At 48.0% G+C, this 20,675-nt stretch overlaps 1 protein-coding gene across 1 annotated transcript; it reads left to right on the top strand.

The window, feature by feature from the left end:
- The first annotated feature begins 6,029 nt into the window (after nucleotides 1-6,029).
- On the top strand, nucleotides 6,030-20,524 carry MAVS (mitochondrial antiviral signaling protein). The gene is made up of 6 exons (XM_083367154.1): nucleotides 6,030-6,173; nucleotides 7,536-7,710; nucleotides 9,660-9,850; nucleotides 11,436-11,925; nucleotides 12,571-12,893; nucleotides 15,184-20,524. Exons 1-6 carry the CDS (start codon nucleotides 6,045-6,047, stop codon nucleotides 15,841-15,843), a joined length of 1,968 nt encoding a protein of 655 aa, XP_083223280.1. The 5' UTR covers nucleotides 6,030-6,044; the 3' UTR covers nucleotides 15,844-20,524.
- The last annotated feature ends 151 nt before the right edge of the window (nucleotides 20,525-20,675 follow it).

The raw sequence follows: 20,675 nt of genomic DNA, 5'->3' as shown, positions 1-20,675 counted from the left end.
TCACAAGCAAAATTAATGGGGAAGCCAGTTTCACTTAACAAGTGCAATGATTCACTTGAGCCAAGGGAAAAAAAATGGGGCCAAACTCACTTAGCAAATGTCTCACTTAACAACAGAAATTTTGACTTCAGTTGTGGTCGTAAGTCGAGGACTACCTGTACAGTACATGTTGTGTTCTTCTTTCAGTTGAATTCTAAATTTTGGCATTAATGTGGCTACATCTAAAATCCGGCAAGCTTTGGCCTGCTCAGATTCTAAATCAGGGGTCTTCAAACTTGGCCCTTTGATGACCTGTGGACTTCAACTCCCAGAATTCCTCAGCCAGGCACGCTGTCTGAGGAATTCTGGGAGTTGAAGTCCACTCCTCTTAAAGTCTATATAAGGGGCCTTCAAACTCGGCTCTTTTATGACTTGTGGACTTCAACTCCCGGAATTCCTCAGCCAGGCACGCTGGCCGAGGAATTCTGGGAGTTGAGGTCCACTCCTCTTAAAGTCTATATAAGGGGCCTTCAAACTCGGCTCTTTTATGACTTGTGGACTTCAACTCCCCGAATTCCTCAGCCAGGCACGCGTGCCAAGTTTGAAGACCCCTGTTCTAAATTGTATTTCCCCAACTTTTCAGAAATAAGACGTTGGAATTTGTGTGTTATGAGATTTGGAAATGCAGCCAAAGAGAGTCTCTTAGCTTTGTCTTGTTACAAATAAATCTTCTGAACGAGCTTATTAACTTTCCACTGAGAGCATTTGTGATTATTTTCCACGTCATGAAAATAGACATTTAATAACCGGGTAACTGGAGAAAACTCTGCACTTAATCTTTCTGTGTGATTGTCCCAGACATTCAGTGTAACGTCCATTTATTTATTTAGTTTACATCCCGCCTTTCTTAATTGTTTTTATTAAAAACTCAAGGCAGCAGAATATCACCTCTTCCTCTGATTTTCCCCACTCTAAAGCGAGAAGGATTGACCTAGTTCAGGGGTCTTCAAACTTGGCCCTTTGATGACTTGTGGACTTCAACTCCCAGAATTCCTCAGCCAGCATGCCTGGCTGATGAATTCTGGGAGTTGAAGTCCACAAGTCGTAAAAGGACTAAGTTTGAAGACCCCTGACCTAGTTGTTCAGCTAGTTTTCGTAACTAAGGCAGGACTAGAACTCATCGTCTCCTGGTGGATTGGCCCCCAAATCACCCAGTAGGCTTTCATGTCTGAGGTGGGACTAGAACTCACCATCTCCTAGTGATAGGCCCAAAATCTTCAAGCCGGCTATCATGGCTAAGGTGGGACTAGAACTCACTGTCTCCTGGTGATTGGCCCAAAGTCAGCCAGCGGGCTTTCATGCCTAAGGTGGGACTAGAACTCACCGTCTCCTGGTGATAGGCCCAAAGTCAGCCAGCCACCTTTTCTTCCTAAGGCTGAACTAGAACTCGCTGTCTCCCATTTTCCAGCCTGCAGCCTTAACCACTAAGTCAAACTCTCTTTTAGGACTTCTTAATAAACTTTTTTTTTCCTCTTTGCATCAGCCCAAAGTTCTTTCTGCCTATCGTTTAGACGTCCTGCTCCTCTGGTTGAAGTGACTGAGCCATTAAGGGAGTCCCATATTAAGCGCTAACAGATTTGAAATGTGGAGCCGCTAGTCCACTTTGTTCTCTCTCTCAAATCTTCTGGAAGTTAATCTTTAGTGTTTTATTTGGAAACCTTTGCCTACCTGGAGGTCAACGACGGGAGGCCTGCAGCCACCGGGGTCTCCAACCTCGGCAACTTTTAAGACTCGTGGACTTCAGCTCCCATGCTTCAACAGCACGGGTGGCTGAGGAATTCTGGGAGTTGAAGTCCACAAGTCTTAACAATTGCCAAGGTTGGAGACCCTTGTGCCAGCAGGTTTATGGACAGCTCAGATAATCTCAAGAACTGGGAGTCGACCGAGGAGTTACCAAGAAAGGGACAGTTAGCGTTGAGAAATGGCATCTTTGTCGGATGCACCAGCCAGCTGCTATTGGTACGTTGGCAACACAAGGGTGTAAACAGCTTGCAACTGAAGGCCCTTGTAAGCGGCACTTGAATGACCTTCAAACGGCTTTCCTAGGAAGTGCCAAGTCCTTATCGGTTTCTGAAAGCAGTTTTCACTTTTTTTTTCTTTGAACAGGGAAGATAATAACATTATTTAATGGAAAGACAATGCTGCAAAGACTTATCACCACAGAGAGACCCCGAGCATTAAAAAGCATTTTATATTTCAAATATAAGCTTACTGCTAAGCTTGTAAGCCGCCCTGAGTCTTCGGAGAAGGGCGGGATATACCGTATATACTTGAGTATAAGCCGACTCGAGTATAAGCCGAGACCCCCAATTTCACCCCCAAAAACTGGAAAAAGTTGGTGACTTGAGTATAAGCCGATCCGCCGTTCTGCAAGCCTCCGCCGCCGGCTGCTTCGTTCCGCAGCGGAAAGAAGCAGGCAGGCTGCTTCGTTCCGCAGTGGAAAGAAGCAGCCTGCTTCGTTCAGGCTGCTTCGTTCCACAGCGGAAAGAAGCAGGCAGGCAGGGGGCGGAGGAACGGAGACCCGGCGACGTTTGGGGAGGTTTGGGCGCCTCTCCAAATATCCCCAAACGTCGCCGGGTCTCCGTTCCTCTGTGCCCTGCCTGCCTGCTTCTTTCCACAGCGGAAAGAAGCAGGCAGGCAGGGGGCGGAGGAACGGAGACCCGGCGACGTTTGGGGAGGTTTGGGCGCCTCTCCAAATATCCCCAAACGTCGCCGGGTCTCCGTTCCTCTGTGCCCTGCCTGCCTGCTTCTTTCCACAGCGGAAAGAAGCAGGCAGGCAGGGGGCGGAGGAACGGAGACCCGGCGACGTTTGGGGATATTTGGAGAGGCGCCCAAACCTCCCCAAACGTCGCCGGGTCTCCGTTCCTCCGCCCCCTGCCTGCCTGCTTCTTTCCGCTGTGGAAAGAAGCAGGCAGGCAGGGCACAGAGGAACGGAGACCCGGCGACGTTTGGGGATATTTGGAGAGGCGCCCAAACCTCCCCAAACGTCGCCGGGTCTCCGTTCCTCCGCCCCCTGCCTGCCTGCTTCTTTCCGCTGTGGAAAGAAGCAGGCAGGCAGGGCGCAGAGGAACGGAGACCCGGCTTCGTTTGGGGAGGTTTGGGGAGGTGCGCGCGCACCTCCCCAAACCTCCCCAAACTTCGGCAGGTCTCCGGACGGCGGTGGCTTGGGAGAGGTGAGCGCGATCCCGGAAGCTCCAAAGCCTCGGCCGCGCACAAGTCCTCGGTAAGTTTTTTTGTTGACTGGAGTATAAGCCGAAGTGGAATTTTTCAGCCCAAAAAGTGGGCTGAAAAATTCGGCTTATACTCAAGTATATACGGTAAATGGAATTAAAATAAATAAAATAAAATAAAATAAATGCAGATAGTCTCCGACTTAACGGCCATGCGTTCAGAGACCTGTCAAAATTAGAACAGGGTTGAAAAAAGTTGACTTAACGATCAGTTTTCACGCTTAATGACCCTGCAGCATCCCCATGGCAACTGGTTCGTATTTATGACCGTTGCAGTGTCCCTGGGTTGTGTGACCCTCCCCACACACACATTTTTGCGACCTTCTGAGAAGCAAAGTCAGTTAGATTCACTTAACAACTTTTTTAGTAGTTTAAGAACTGCAGTGGAAAGAAAGGTGATAAAATGGGGCAAAACGTAACTATCTTGCTTAGCAACAGAAATATTGGGCACCATTGTTGTCGTAGGTCGAGGACTTCAACCTTTAAATATCCATTTTTACACCCACTTTCTGCTAAGCTTTTATTATATTTCTTTACAGGTCTGTACGTATTTTAAAAGGGACGCGGTGGCTCAGTGGGTTAGGACGCTGAGCTTGTCGTTCAGAAGGTCGGCAGTTTGGCAGGTCAAATCCCGAGTGCCGCGTAGCAGAGTGAGTGCCTGTTACTCGTCCCAGCTTCTGCCAACCTAGCAGTTCGAAAGCACGTAAAAAATGCAAATAGAAAAATAGGGACCACTCCGATGGGAAGGTAACAGCGTTTTGTGCGCCTTTGGTGTCCAGTCATGCCAGCCACATGATCACGGAGACGTCCTCGGACAAGCGCTGGCTCTTCGGCTTTGAAACGGAGATGAGCACCGGCCCCTAGAGTCGGAAACGACTAGCATGCATGTGCGGGGGAACCTTTACCTTGACCTTTTACCTTACGTATTTTAATACTTGTTTATGCCACTCATCTAATATTTGTCTGTCTGCACTATAATCATTTGAAAAAGAAAATTCTTGGTAGGATGCTTATTTTTAATAATGGAATTCTTCCTAGCCAAGAGACATTTAGGTTTTCCATCTTAAACAAGTGTTTCTGAAACCAGATAACTTTTAAGATGCGTGGACTCCCAGAATTCCTTGAACAGCTGGCTAGGGAATTTTGGGAGGTGAGTCCACTTGCCTTAAAGCCGCCAACTTTGAAAGAAAAAAATAGATCTAAACAAGTCACATTTTATTTTTTATTTTATTTTTTCAGTTCGATGGGTAATCGTTTTTGCTTTCTTGGAGATAAATCTGATTTTTGGAATAGTTTGTTAATTGGAAAAACATGCTATCAGTTCTGGATTTTAGGTTGAACAATTGTGAGCACAGTGTCATCAGGAAATTATTTCAATTAATGTTCTTGCTTTGCTAATTTAAATCCAGGTTCTAATACCACTAAAAATAAAGGAGGAATCCTTGCAAGAAAATGTGAATCACAAACCCACTTTCTTAAAAACTGCAAGCATTAAAAGCCATTCCAGCTTGTCAAAGGCTTTTTCCCCCTGCATCCTGAAAAATCCTAGCCGCTATTTAATTTTTTTTTTTTAAAAAAAATGTCAGTAACATTGAAAACCGTGTCTAATATTATTCTGCTTGGGGACAAACACCTTCTAATCAGGATGCATTATTTCAGTGGAATCTGGTTTCCCCATTAACTTTGCCTATCTGAAGATCACCCGGAACACTGCGACCGTCATAAATATGAGTCAGTTGCCAAGCATCTGAAATTTTGATTATATGTCCACAGGGATGCTGCAACGGTCATAAGTGTAAAAAATAGTCAGCAGTCCCTTTTTCCAGTCCTCTTGTAACTTTGAATCCAACACTAAGCTTTTACCCCCCGTAGATAGGGCTCGCAACTTGGGAGTCCTCCTAGATTCACGGCTCACCCTGGAAGATCATATAGTGGCTGTGACTAGGGGGGCTTTCACCCAGGTTCGCCTGGTGCGCCAGTTGCGGCCCTATCTAGACCAGGATGCCCTGTGTACAGTCACTCATGCGCTCGTGACCTCTCGTCTGGACTACTGCAATGCTCTCTACATGGGGCTTCCCTTGAAGACCACTCGGAGGCTCCAGCTGGTACAGAATGCAGCCGCGAGAGTTGTCTTGGGAGTTTCCCGGTACTCCCATGTTACACCTTTGCTCCGCGAGCTGCATTGGTTACCAGTTGTCTTCCGGGTGAGATTCAAGGTTTTGGTAATGGTTTTTAAGGCCCTACATGGCATGGGTCCGGAGTACCTCGGGGACCACCTGCTGCCGGCGTCAACTTCCCCCCGCCCTGTGCGTTCCCACAGAGAGGGCCTCCTCAGGGTGCCTCCAGTCAGAGAATGTCGGCTGGTGACCCCCAGGGGGAGGGCCTTCTCTGTGGGCGCTCCGGCTTTATGGAATCAGCTGCCGGCACCTGACCTTCGCTCCTTCCGACGCGGTCTGAAGACCCATCTATTTGTACAAGCTGGCCTGGCCTGATGGGTATATGTTGGGGTCTTAATAGGATTTTTAATGGGGATTTTTATATTGTATATTGTTACCGACTGTTTTAACTGGGCTATTATTTAATTCTTTTTTAATTTTTGTATCTTGTATTTTTATGTATGCCCTGTTCACCGCCCTGAGTCCTTCGGGAGAAGGGCGGTATACAAATGCAATAAAACCTAAACCTAAAAACCTAAATGAACAGTTGTAAGTTGAAAACTGCCTTGTCATCTTAGATTAAGCTATTACTGTTCTTTTTCCTAGTTACTAACTCAAGATGTCTGGCCGGGGAAGCGAATTTGCTGAGGAGGCGGTGAAGAGATATGTTGACCGCAATCTAACCATGTTCCATCGCGTCCAAGTGAGCCAAATGATCCATTTGCGGTGTTTGACAGACACAGACAGGGTAATTACACGATTACTTTCACACGTGCACACACACACACACGGATCCCTTGTGCAAAAAATTTGTGTCGCTGGTCAAGATTTTTTGAGGTTTTCACATCGATAGCTTATGTACGGTAGTGGCCAAAATTGTGGAAACCTTTTGGGAAAAGTGTACATTAGAAATGCCACCTTTGGTTAATTTTCCACCAGTTTTTCTTCTAATTTCTTTATAACTGTAGCCTTGTTCACTTAATAATACTATTTTATATCGCTTTCTGGGCAACCAGTCAAGTCTTTGCACCATTGCTTTAATTTTATTATGTTTTACAAGCTCACTAAGTGAAAGAACACAAAAAACCCCAACCAACTTGATAAGGATCACATAACACACTGACAAATGTGTGTTCTATACAGGACATCAGCTTCAATACAGGACATCAATAACTGGATCCTACTGTGATCCGATTGGCTCATTGCCAAAACAAGATGACACCTGATTGGCTCTCTAAATGCTCGTGCTCATTGGCTACAATCAGATGAAGGAAAGCTACCTGATATCAACCTAAGCAAGTTGTGCTTCCTTTTTCTGGTTATTTGGCTATAACCTTTCATAGACACGGTGGCTCAGTGGGTTAGGACACTGAGCTTGTCGATCAGAAGGTCGGCAGTTGGGTGGATCGAATCCCGAGTGCCGCGTAACAGAGTGAGCGCCTGTTACTCGTCCCAGCTTCTGCCCACCTAGCAGTTTGAAAGCACGTAAAAATGCAAGTAGAAAAATAGGGACCACTATGGTGGGAAGGTAACAGCGTTCCGTGCCGGCCACATGACCACGGAGACGTCCTCGGACAAGCGCTGGCTCTTCGGCTTTGAAACGGAGATGAGCACCGGCCCCTAGAGTCGGAAACGACTAGCACGCATGTGCGGGGGAACCTTTACCTTTACCTTACCTTTTATAGAATACAGTACACATAATTGAACAAACTTGGCAGGTCTTTTGTCCCCCGGTTTGGAGGGCTGCCCTGGATCAAGCGGAAGGGCTACCGCCCTCCCATGATCCAACGGGGATCTCCTCCTTGCTAGTCGCCCCTACAGGGCGACTTTCAACCCTTTCCAGGGTCCCCCAGCAAACCGAAACTGGACGTGGAAGACGGAGCTCACCTTCCAGACGGCCATGGCGGCCACCTCCGCAAACCGGAAGTCCTTCCGCTTTGGTGGGAAGGTAATGGCCTTCTGCGAGTCTCGGCGTACCGTCATGCCGGCGACATGACCCACAGAAGTATCTTCGGACAAATGCTGGCTCCCTCGGTGAAGAAGTGGAGACGGTAGGACTGGACAGGGGGAACCTACACCAATTTTACTTTTTATTCTTTCTCTTTCATAGCAAAAGATCCGAGCTTCCTGCTCCATCGAGGGAAACAACGCGAGCACGTTTGAATTCTTGCAACGCTTGTGCTGCCGGGAAGGCTGGGTGCCTCTGTTTGTGGAGGCTCTCCGCGAGCAAAACATGGGTGACCTGGCTGACAAGCTGGAAAGCGTGTATCACGCCAACCTCCTCCGTAAGCTGTTTTTTTTTCTTCTGTTGCAAATCAGGTGGTTTGGGCTCCGGGGGGGGGCAAAAAGGTTGGGCTTTGTGAGGTTTTGCAAGGCTTGGGATCACCCACCCACCCAAGGCCACCCCACCGTCAAAAAGAAGGTCTGGAAGGACTTTGGAGGTCTCAAATAAAGAATCAAGGGCCTGGGTGCAGTGTGGATTTGTTCATCCCTGCCTAAAGTATTTGTCTTCTCCGGTAGCCAGCCCTGCAATACAGGTAGTCCTCGACTTACGACCACAATTGGGAGCGGAATTTCCATTGCTAAGTGAGGCAGTTGTTAAGTGAGTTGAACCCCATTTTACAATCTTTTTTTGCCACAGTTGTTAAGAATAACAAGAGTTGGAAAGGAACTTGGAGATCCTCTAGTCCAGCCCCCTGTTCAGGCAGGAGACCCTATACCATTTCAGACAGGGGGTTGTTCGATGTCTTCTTAAAAACCTCCAGTGTCGGAGCACCCACAACTTCTGGAGGCAGGCAGTTCCGCTGGTTAATTGTTCTCACTGTCGGGAAATTTCTCCTTAGTTTTAGGCTGATTCTGTCCTTAAGAGACATTCTGTCCTTCGAGGATCAATGAGTTGTGAAGTGAATCTGCCTTCCCCCATTGAAGGTCGCAAAAGGGGATCAGGTGACCCCGGGATGCTGCAATGCAGGTTGCCAGTCTCTTGAATTTTGACCCCATGACCGTGGGGACACGCTCTAAACGGCGCAAAACAATCATGCCCCCTTTTTCAGGGCCGTTGTTAACTGTGAACGATGGATAAATCGGGGACTCTCCAAACTTGGCAACTTTGAAGACTTGCGGACTTCAACTTCCAGAATTCTTCAGCTGGCCACAGTGAGGGATTCTGGGAGTTGAAGTCGACAAGTCTCAAATGTTGCCAGGTTTGGTTAGCTGTGGGTTCAATGAATGGTCGTAAGTCAGGGAATGCTTGTATGTGGGAAAGACTTTGGGAGACAGAACCAAGGGATGCCTACCTAGGCTACGGTCAGTGTCAAGGTTATGATTTAAAAGCTAACCAGCTGACATAATGTAAGACGTAATGATGGGAATGACTCAGCAGGGTCTGTGTCTCTTTAAGAGCAAGCAGAGTTTGTGTCTCTTTAAGAGTTTTGTATATAAAAGGGAAGGATCCACAGTTGTGTACTCTCTCTTCCATTTCCAGCTGTAATTGTGGTTTGTTGGATCCTGCTGTATTAGCACGTGTATGTACATTGTTCCTGGTTTATGATATTGTAGATAGTGTAAGATAAACCACCATTTAATACAAACCACTGTTTACTGTGTTTACTCTTGGGTTATCTCAGCGCAATAAGACTGTGCACGCTCTGACAGGGAGCATAGCCCTGAGCTGGATAATTTTACGGTACATGTGGTCCTCAGCTTACGACCACAATTGAGCCCAACATTTCTCTTGGCTAAGTGAGACAGTGGTGAAGGGAGCTTTGCCCCCTTTTTACGGCCTTTCTTCCCACCGTTGTTAAACGAATCACTGCAGATGTTAAGTTAGACACACAGTCGTTCAGCGAATCCGGCTCCTCCCCCCCCATTGACTTTGCTCGTCAGTAGGTCGCAAAAGGGGAATCATATGACCCCCCGGGGACGCTGCGACCCTCGTAAATACGAGCCAATTGCTAAGCAGCCGAATTCTGATCACGTGACCATGAGGATGCTGCAACGGTTGTAAGTGTGGAAAAAACCATCCTAAGCCATTTTTTCCCATAGTTTTAACTGTTGTAAGTTTGAATGGTCGCTAAACGGAATGGTTATAAGTCGAGGACTGCCTGTAAAGTGGAATTAGGTTATCTGGTGGCAATTTCCTGTCTGGTCTGCCTAGTACGGCTGACACTCTATCCTTTCCCTCTCTCTCCCCCACATTTAATGTCCGCCTGCGTGCAATGACGTCCTCCCCCAGCCTCGCAAAGGACCCCTCCAGCAGCTTCAGCACCTCCGTGCGGGTTTGTTGCCCAAGCCCGTCCTTTCTTTCCCTCACAATTGGCCGCTTCACCTGCCAATCCGCCCCCCCAGGATACGGGGGATTACCAGATTCCCGTTCAAGAAAACAGCCATCCAGCCGAAAAGAGCAAGTTAGCGGTACATCCTGAGGTATGTGTACATTTTATTTTATTTTTATTTTTGTTTCATTTCATTTCATTATTTTATTTTATATTTAATATATTTTAATTTTAATTTTTTTCTTCATTTTCTGTGTCTCTCTGTGTGTGTATTCTGCCTTCATTATTTTTACTAATAACTCAAGGCAGCAAACGTGTGTGTGTGTACACACACATATACACACACATATACACACACATAGGTATATATATTTTCTGCCTTCATTTTTACCAATAACTCAAGGCAGCAAACGTGTGTGTGTGTGTGTGTGCACACATATATATACACACACACATACATACATACACACACACACACACACACACACACACACACACACATGTATATATATTTCCTGCCTTCATTATTTTTACCAATAACTCAAGGCAACAAACATATCCAACACAACATTCCTCCTCCTGTTTTTCCTACAACAATAACCCTGTGAGGTGGGTTGAAATAAGAGAGAGAGAGAGGAAAAAAAAGAAAAGAAATGCAGCTCAAAGTAATCTAGCCAGTTTTCATGGCTAAGGCGAGACTAGAACTCACCGTCTCCTGGCGATTGGCCCAAAGTCACCCCAGCCAGCTTTGTTGCCTAAGACGGGACTAGAACTCAACCGTCTCCCACTTTGTAGCCTGGTGCCTTTACCACTGGACCAGACTGTCTATTTCTCGTTGCCAATTCTGTGCCTCGGTCATGGTAGGGTGGGAGGCAGGAATCCGATCGTCCCAGGCTTATGGCTTTGCCTCCTTTATTTATTTATATTTCCTTTCTCTTAACTGCCCCTCTTCCTTAGAGATGGGCGGCAGACAGTATAATCAATGTATGAAAACTCCCTGTAATCCCTTAATTTGGGGCAGAGCTGGGACAGCTAGATGGAGCTGAGCGTTTACTAGCTGGATGCCCTTCCTGACTCCTCAATGGGAGTTCACAGTAGATATTTTCTCTTTGCTCCCTGATTGTGAAACATCTGTCGCTGCCTGGGATCGAACTGTCAACTTTCTGAGTGGGAGACGAATGTCTTCATCATTAGGTCACTGTGCCAGATAATATATATAAATGTATATAAATAAATATCAGTATAAATATTTTTAGGGGGACACGGTGGCTCGGTGGGTTAGGACACTGAGCGTGTCGATCAGAAGGTCGGCAGTTTGGCGGGTCGAATCCCGAGTGCCGCGTAGCAGAGTGAGCGCCTGTTACTCGTCCCAGCTTCTGCCAACCTAGCAGTTCGAAAGCACATAAAAATGCAAGTAGAAAAATAGGGACCACTCCGGTGGGAAGGTAACAGTGTTCCGTGCGCCTTTGGTGTGTAGTCATGCTGGCCACATGACCACAGAGACGTCCTCGGACGAGCGCCAGCCCTTTGGCTTTGAAACGGAGATGAGCACCGGCCCCTAGAGTCGGAAACGACTAGCCACGCATGTGCGGGGGAACCTTTACCTTTACCTTTATAAATATTTTTATATAATATAAATTACACACACAAACACACACACACACACACACACACACACACAGAGGCAATCTATAAAATTAACATAAAATTAGCATTCATTCCCTCCTCCTTTGCAGAGCACAGACAAAGGAGAGCCGGGTTTTTCCTCTACTTCCGACGACGGCCATTCGGCATCTAACATTGGAGCGGCCGCCGGAAGGGACAGTGCCACCGAGTCTCTAAATCCGTATAGTAAAAATGAGGCTCTTCCGATCCCAGGTTTCGTGGAAGAGAGGCCGCTTCTCCCCCCGACCACGCCAACCTCAGCTGCGGGGGGTCCCGTGCAGCAGAAGTGGGACGGGCGCCAACACCGCCCGGTGACGGTGAAAAACGGGCGTTTTGGGAATGTGCCCCACCCACATGATAGCGGGAGAGTTTCACCGTTGCCCACTGGCACGTCTGGTAATCAGCCAGAAGAGGATTATTATTCGAGCGACAGTGTCTTGTTCCCTTTGCCTGTTCAGAGAGAGGATTTGGGGGCGGAACGCAAGGTCCACGCTCTCCGAGGAGATGCGAAGCAGGAAAAGCCGCTGGTTGTGGACAGTCGCCTGGAGAAAAATCTGCCAGGTGAAAAACTGGGCGCGAACCCCCAAAGGGGATGTTCACATAGACCAGGGGTCTTCAAACTTGGCTCTTTTATGACTTGTGGACTTCAACTCCCCTACATGCTTGCAAGTTTTTGCAGGCCGTCCTCAACGTACGGCCATAATTGAGACTAGAATTTCAGTCTCTAAGCCGGGCCGTACTTATAAGTAAGCTGGGCCCAGTTTTACTACTGTTTATTCCGTGGTTGTTGTTGCGAATCGGGCGGTCGTTAAGCGAAACCCGGCTTCCCCCCCCCCATTGACTTTGATGGTCAGAAGCCAGCTGGGACCCCGGGATGCTACAACCGTCGCACATACATGCCGGTTGCCAAGCATCCCGTTTTTGATCTGTGGGGATGCTACAACGGTCGTAAGTGTGAAAAATGCTCCTAAGTCATTTTTGTGACTGCCGTTGTAACTTCGAACGGCCGCTAAAGGAAGGGTTGTAGGTCGGGGGGACCCCCTTCTGGTTATTTGCGCTCAATGTAGTGCTGTGCTTCGTATTTGGTGTTTCGTGATGCGCTCCCAAAGGGGGAGGGCGCGGCTCTTGAATGCTCAGAAAATGCATAGTGTGTAGTGTGCAACTGGTGTGTTAAATAAATCGTGTTGCCCTATTGTTTCTCTGCAGCTTCCTCTACGTCAGCAGTAGACCAGACGCGACTCTTCGTGGATCCTTCGTCTCGCAGCTCTCCAGCGAACGGCACCCAGCCGTCCTTTACCCAAACGGGAGCCAAGCCTCGCCGTCCGGTCCCCAGCCCTGTGTCCGAAAGTCCGATTCGTCTTCCGCCTTCCGATTTGGACGGTTCCTCTTCCGTCGAAAGAAAGCCACCGAAGCCTGGCATGGGGCTTTCAGCTGGAGGCAAGAGAGAGGACATTAAGCTTCCTGTGGAAGAGAAAGGATTTGGGGCTCAAACCACCATCACAAGCGCCGTGGCAGGGCGGCCTGAGGCGGTAGGTTGGAGAGGAAGAAACGGGGGACGTTGGGCACTAATGGTGCCCCAGGAGAACAGCAAGGGGACATCCGCAGGAAGGTCCAGAGAAGGATGTAGGAAGCTACAAGTAGTTCTCAACTTACAACCGTTTCTTTAGCGACGGTTGAGAGTTACAACAGCTCTGAAAAAGGGGACTTCTGGCTGGTCTTGGCATTTGTACCTATGTAACATCTCCATGGTCACGTCAAAATTGGGACGCTTGGCAACCAGCAAGTATTGGCGACAGTTGCAGCATTCTGGAGTTACGTGATCATCCTGGGCAATCTTTTCAGCCAGCTTCCAGTCAGCCGAGTCAATGGCAAAAGTCGAACCGGCTTAATGGTTGCAGTGATCCACTTAACGCCGGTTGCAAAACGAGATCCTAAAACTCGCTGTCTCCTGGTGGTTAGCCCAGCCAGCTTTTAGATCTTTAGGCGGGACTAAGAATCACCATCCCTTAGAGCTTGGTCCAAAGTCACCCAGCTGGCTTTCATGCCTAAGGTGGGACTAGAACTCTCCATCTTCTGGTGATTGGCATAGAGCTGGGGTAGGCAACCTTGGCTCTCTTATGACTTGTGGACTTCAGTTCCCAGAATTCCTGAGCCAGTATGGCTCAGCTTGGAAACTTCTCCCTTTCCCCTCAGCATGGCTGGCTCAGGAATTCTGGGAGTTGAAGTCCACAAGTCATAAAGCGGCCTAGGCCAGGGGTAGGCAACCTTGGCTCTTTTATGACTCATGGACTTCAACTCCCAGAATTCCTAAGCCAGCACGGCTCAGCTTGGAAGCCTCTCCCTTTCCCCTCAGCATGGCTGGCTCAGGAATTTTGGGAGTTGAAGTCCACAAGTCATAAAGCAGCCTAGGCCAGGGGTAGGCAACCTTGGCTCTTTTATGACTTGTGGACTTCAGCTCCCAGAATTCCTGAGCCAGCCACTCTGAGGAGAAAGGGAGAGGTTTCCATGCTGAGCCATAGTGGCTCAGGAATTCTGGAAGTCCGCGAGTCACGAAGGGGCCATCGTTCCCCCATGCTGGCTCAGGAATTCTGGGAGTTGAAGTCCACAAGTCATAAAACAGCCAAGTTTGCCTACCCCTGGCATAGAGTCACCCAGCTGGATTTCATGCCTTTAAGGTGGGACTAGAAATCACCATCTCCTGATGATTGGCCCAGAGTCACCCACCCGGCTTTTATGCTTAAGGCGGGACTACAACTCACCATGTCCTGCTTTCTAAAGCGGCACTTTAACCACTAAACCAAACTGCTTAATATTTACGGCCCACTTACTGTGCTGGTTAACATTGCCTCAGGCGCTTCTAGCACATTGTGGATCTTTCCTCAGATAGCCTTATTTATTTATTAGATTTCTCTCCCCCTTTTTCCTCTGGGAGCTTGGGCGTTGGCGAAGAACTCCCTTATCTTGTTGCAACGATCCTGTAAGGTGCTTTTTCAAGAGGCGAGTGGACTTTCTTTTGTTTTTCCCGGAAGACTTTTTGCTTTCCGCCCAAGAAGCTTCTTCGGTCCAGACTGAACGGCGGAGGGTTCAAGGATTGATATTCCTTGCCACCAGACTTCCATCCTTCTCTGTTCAGTCAGAACCGAAGAAGCTTCTTGGGCGGGAAGCGAAACGTCTTCAAGGAAAAACAAAAGAAAGTCCAGTCGCCTTTTGAAAAAGCACCTTGGGGACCACCGTGAGTTGGATGACTGGGGGAAAAATAAAAATAAAATCTCCACTTAGACCACGGGTCAGCAACCTGCGGCTCTGGAGCCGCATGCGGCTCTTTCAGCCTTCTGCGGCTACCAGCCATTTGCAGAGACAGAGAGGGGCACTTGTGCTTCCCTTCTCTCTCTTTCTCTCTCTCTCTCTGTCTGTAACTCACGCTGTTCTCCAAGAAGCTGACAAGCTTATTGGGCGGGGCTCCTGCCTTTGCTGCATCTCCACAGGAAGCAGCAGAAAGCACGGCAGGAGAGCCAGCCCAATAGGAATGTGTGTCAGCTTGTCCAGAACAGCGTGAAACCAGCTTGACAGGTGAGCAGATCGGAGAGAGGGAGAGAGAGAGAGAGCTCATGCACAGCAGCCTCTATTTCTTTTTAATTAAACTCTTCCCTCAAGTTCCCCCGCTTACGCGGGGGTGAGTTTTGCGGCTCCCAGTGTCTGGTTTTTTTTTCCTGTGGGAAACGGGTCCAAGTGTCTCTTTTGAGTGTTTAAGGTTGCCCAGCCCTGCCTTAGACAATGAACAGGGACCTTTGCTTTACCTCTTTTTTCTGTTCCCTGTAGGGGATAGAGAGTCGGCCGTCAGCTATCCGGGATCGTCAGAGAGACAGTCACATCTTTCACAGCAACCGGAGTGAGGACGATATGCCTTCCAAGCCAGGCGTTCTGTCTTCAGAACATACTTTGGAGTCCAGCAAACTCCGCTTAGATGACACTGGAGAGCCCAGCAACTTGTATTCTGGCTCCTCAGAAAGAATACGCATGAGCAAGAACAGCGACTCCATTTTGGGGAGCGCGAGCGACAGCGACCCCATTTTGCTGAGTAACAGCAGCTCAGACGGCAGTTCGGCCACCAGTACCCTTTGGGGAAGAAGCCAGGCGAGCGGGCCATTTGATGCTTCCCTTCCAGCCGAGGTGGACCCTGGTGAAGAAGACACGTCCCTCAGGAGCCACCACGTGCGAGTGGAAGAGAATCGAAGTGTGGATCTGATGGGGGTTCCTTTGGATGTGGCCTCCTCGCGGCCATCTCCCAGGGGCCCCCCAGATTCAGCATCCGGTGGTCAGCCAAAGAACGAAGCCAAGGGCCAGGCTGGCCCTTCTCTCCCAGACGAGAAAGCCGAGGTTGAACCTGAGGATTGTTCAGACAATTTTCGGCTGCTTTTTGCCGGGTTTGTTCTGGCAGCTTTGGCAGCTGCGGCTTTTGCGCTGTATAAGAAGAAATAAAAGACACTGGAGTCGCCGAGCAGTTGTGGACCGGCTGAAATTCATGTCCAGCCACCGTCTCTTCCTACCAATGCTTGATAACTCAACAGAAGGGAAGCAGTAGGGACGTGCTTACTTTAGATTGCTTTCTGCCACTGGTGCGTGACGCTCCTAGCAGTGCCGAACTGTATCCTCAAAAACAAGCTGTCATGGTTCCGACAGATGAAACTCTTCAAAAGAACTTCGAGGCATTGTTTACCTTAGAGGATCTTTTGTTCGAATGGCAGAACAGCGGCACTTACATAATTGAAGCCAAAAGCCGAATTCCCCTCCCTTTGGGACCTAGTATCAAAGCATAATTCCCTCCACCAATTAACAAGTCATAAATCACATTCCCCAATTAGCTTGAAGCGCAGGCTTCCTCTCCAGCCCTCCAATTCTTTATCAGCTCTGGGCTCAGTAACCTTGATTCTCACGCTAGGTTTAGTGTTGTTATGACTAGCTGGACTCTCATTCACATTTCCCCACCTCCCAACATCATCTAACTCTTAAAGCGAAAGGGAAAAAGATGGCTACATTTCCATCTATCGTCGGTGCAAAAACATCCGGCGTTGGCAGCGTTGACACAAGCCTTGCTTAATTTCCTCTAGTCTGCTTCGGGGGTCACCAGTGACGTTTTTTGACCCAGGATATTTCAGATCGGTCAGTTCGGCGGCCTGCTTCCCCCAAATAGCCAAGCGGCTCAGACTTAATTCTGAAAAATCACCAGAAAAGCAAAATCTGGACAGCTCGCTTCCACAAAGCTAGCAAAGGAAATGGCGGAATGTCGGTGGGTTTTTTCATTTTTATTTTTAAATATTTTTTTAAAAAAGTCACATCGCAAAGAATACGCCGGCTGACATGGTTCCAACAGGTAGATCTTTTGGATCGTGGCTTAGAAAAGAAGAAGCAAATGTCATCTTTAGTTGGGAGACTAAATATGAATATGCAAGACGTCGTTGCTGAATCGTTAGAAACCAGCGACCCGTTCTCCAGGTCTGGAAGTTTTCCACAATTAACATCGGCTTCATGGAATTTAGGGGAAAGCAGTGGTCTCCCAACGACGTCTTTGTGAACCCTTTTTCTTTCCTTTGTCCATTTCTTGGAAAGAAGGAGAGAACCGGGCGTTCAAAATCAAAAAGGAAGTTCGTCCTTCAATTTCACCGGTCTACGAATTTGGGGGATGGATTGACCTCGGAGATAAAATGTGTTAATCCTTACGTTATTTTGATGAGACGAGTTAGAAAACAGGTGACAAAGTGCTGGTTGGCTAAAGTTTTCAAGATGTTTCACGGTAAAGATTTATAGACGGGTGAATCTATTTGCCCACAAGGGAGGGATGTGTCTGCTGGTCAGGATGCCTCTTAACATCTCAACAAAGTACGGTAGAACAGTCAAAATGATACTACAGGGAAGTGTATAAATTTATCTTCACTTTTGAGACTTAAGATGGTTACCTAGCTGTAACTTATTCTTTTATTGCAAGGTACATTTGTCCTGGTCAGATCTAAGCACCATACGGTTACATCTGGTGGCTTGCGAAAGTGCCGTTGCCTAACGTTTCCTGGGAACAGTTGGGTGATATTTTCCCTCAAAAGCCACGATGCCACAAAGCTGTGTAAACAACGCAGACAACCTTCTGCCGCACTTCCGGCAAAGTTACATTTGCATCCCAAAAGTGCAGTACGACGGCAGTGGTTGGAAAAAAAAAAAAAAAGGCACACCACCTATATTTTGGATGCAAAGAGTTGAGCCCCTCATTATTGTCGCATTACGTGTGCGAATTATCGTCGGGGCTGAACGAGAAGAAAAAGCTCTTTGCCTTTCGCAGTCCCAATGGTGTGCAGGGGAACACACACACACACACACCGCAAATCATAGTAGCGACTGCTATTTTTTTGCATGCTTCCCCCATTTGCAAAAGGGATCTTGGGAAAGAAGGAAGTGGACTGTGGAATGTCCGCTGCGTCCTGTTCCCCTTATGGTGAGGACTTGCCAATTCCAGATCCACCAGGATCCTGTTCCCTAGACTCACATGATGGTAAAGACGAGCAGGATGGAGCCGATCTGGGGCCATTGATGTCAGCGGATCCAAACTTTAGCCCATTGTAGACTCCTGCTGAACTACATCTAATTTCACAGAGTCAGCTAAACGAGAGGTCTCCAACTTATCGGCCGCGGCCCACTACCGGGCTGTGGCCTCTTGGCCACTGAGCTGCGTGAGTGGCTGGCCAGTGCACGCATGCATATGCATGCGCTCACCGCCCCCTTGCGCCAACGGTAGGTGAGCCTCGAGTATTGCACAAGCTGAGCTCTGAGCTGCGTGCCCGTGCTAGCCGAGCCACAAGCCTTTCACTGACGCTAGCCGAGCTGTGCGCTGCGCTAGCCGAGGCAATAGCCTCGCCGGTGCTAATCAGACTGAGCTGCATGCTGGCACTAGCAAGCTGCATGCTGCACACAGGTGCTAGCAACCCCATTTGTAGAGTGTGCATGCCCAAGCATGCATGCATGCTCACACACACCCTTGCGCCAGCGGTAGCTGAGCCTCGAGCCTTGCACTAGACGAGCTGTGAGCAGTGTGCCGGCTCTAGCTGAGGTGGAAGGCTTTTGCCAGCGCTAGCTGAGTCTCACCGGTGCTAGTCGGGCTGCAAGCTGCGTGCCGGTGCTAGCTGAGTCGTGTGCCAGTGCTAGTTGAGCTATGTGCTGGCGCTAGCCGAGCCGCGCACGGTGCACCGGTGCTAGCAACCCCATTTGCAGGGTATGCATGCTAACGTCCCCGTTCGCACGCGTGCAGCCGCATTTGCGTGGGTGCGCATGCGCGCATAAAGGTGCCTGCCCCCCCCTTTCCCACTGGACCGCCAACCCAAAAAGGTTGGGGACCCCTGAACTAAACAACCTGGTCAGGGATTTGGAATTGCGTAAGAATAAGGCAGAATTGCTGGGCTCCAGTTGCAGAATGCTGTCAACGAATAAATGATGTCAAACACCAATCAGTGGAAAGTTACGTTATTGATACCAATAAAAAGAAAAATTTATAATGACTGGTGTGACACCATTCTCATTGCTGTATCACTTTTTGCAGAAAAGCTATGGAGCATAATCCCATCTCCCTCTCTCGTAATTATGAATTATTTTGACGCAATTTTGAGCTGAAGCTGTATCTTGGAAACTGGAGCCAGTTAATACTCAGGACTTAATTTTTCCTTTTATTAGTGACCCAATTCTGGTAAAATTAAGCTTTCATCTCCGAGGCTTTCTCTTTGTAGACCAGTGGTGGGATTCAGCCGGTTCGTACCCATTCAGCCAAGAGCCTTGGTGGAGCAGTGGGCTAATGCCTCCTTAAGTAACACCAGCTGCCTGCAATTAGTGCAGGTTCGAGTCCCACCAGGCTCAAGGTTGACTCAGCCTTCCATCCTTCCCAGGTAGGTAAAATGAGGACCCAGATTGTTGGGGGCAATTAAGCTGACTTTGTAATAATGCCGCTTGGGGTGTGTGTGAAAGCCCTAATAAGCAGGCATATACATAGAATAAAGGCTACTGCTAAGCTTGTAAGCCGCCCTGAGTCTTCGGAGAAGGGCGGGATATAAATGGAATTAAAATTAAATAAATAAATAAACTGGTAGCTTTTTTTTTTCCTGCTCGGGCCCAGCATAGGACTTCCGGAAGCGGCATACGCGCAGAGAACCGGTTGTCCCCCTATTTGAATCCCACCATTGTTGTAGACCAGTGCTTATTACAGGAAAAGCCTGTAACTCGGATTGCCGTCTTCGGGAATTTTATCCATTGATCTCAGTGGAAACGGAATTTCTTCGTTCTGGGTTGGGTTGTTTTTGGTGGATTTTTTTTCCCTGCAGAGGAGATGAAGGTGTGCAATCTTTGGAAAGTCATTTGTTCCCAGCCATTAAATGGCAGGGAATCCTCAATTTACAACTGTAATGAAGGGCTGGGATGAGTCTGCTTGGTTAAACGGTTATAAGTCGAGGACTGCCTGGCACCCACAAGGGCCCTCTTTCCATCCTACTAAGAATCAGGGGGGGACATAAAGGCTGAGTTTCTTGCCTGCTTAATGAGCAAGTTTTCCTTGGAAACAAGAAGCATGCTGGCTAGGGGATTCTGGGAACGGAGTGCCACGTGTCTTAAAGTTGCCAGGTTTAAGAAAAACTGATTCGGTGTGTTGTGTGTATCTCTCTAAACTCCATCTGCCCAGGAATTAATCAGGGTGTGTCCATTCACCTGACTCGCATACATGTGTTGACTCATACTGATTATGGTCAATGATTAATGTTTTCTATCTACTACTGATAGTTTGTCAAACCAAGTTCCAAGTTCCTTGACATTATTTCTTTCGGTTGGGGAAAATTAAACCATGGAGACTCCCGAATCGAATCAGCTTGCGTGTGGCCATTAGCCAGCAGAAAGAACGAATGAAGAAAATAATTTTCAAAGACCCAGAAACATCCCCAGATAAATAAGGAGCGTTGCGTAGAAAAATACGTTCAAAATCTTCATTTTTATTTGCTTAACACTACGCTGAGCTCTAGAATTATAGAGTCCCTGGCAAAATTATAGATCCCTTGAAAAAAAAATATCCTGCTAGAGTTCCCTCCCATTCTTTCCTGTACACCTGATCACCAAACTCTTTCACGTGCTGATTAAAAGTTATTGGTTGAAAAAAAAAAGTGTCGTTACTTCGTTCCTCCCAGTTTAATTTCCAGATTAATTTTTGCTTGTGACAACAAGCTGTTGTGTAGATAAATTTTGGGTGGGTGGGGAGCAAGACTCCAATGCTTCAGATTTATATTTTATTTTATTTT

This window comes from Vipera ursinii (assembly GCF_947247035.1).
Source record: "Vipera ursinii genome assembly, chromosome: 7".
Lineage (NCBI taxonomy): Eukaryota > Metazoa > Chordata > Lepidosauria > Squamata > Viperidae > Vipera > Vipera ursinii.
Note: the sequence above shows the minus strand (reverse complement) of the source record. Positions and strands in the feature narration are given on the sequence as shown.

Coding starts and splice junctions, on each gene's coding strand:
- MAVS (XM_083367154.1), top strand. CDS start 6,045: ATGTCTGGCCGGGGAAGCGAATTTGCTGAGGAGGCGGTGAAGAGATAT. Junction 6,174..7,535: donor GTTTGACAGACACAGACAGG/GTAATTACACGA, acceptor TCTCTTTCATAG/CAAAAGATCCGAGCTTCCTG. Junction 7,711..9,659: donor GTATCACGCCAACCTCCTCC/GTAAGCTGTTTT, acceptor GTCCTCCCCCAG/CCTCGCAAAGGACCCCTCCA.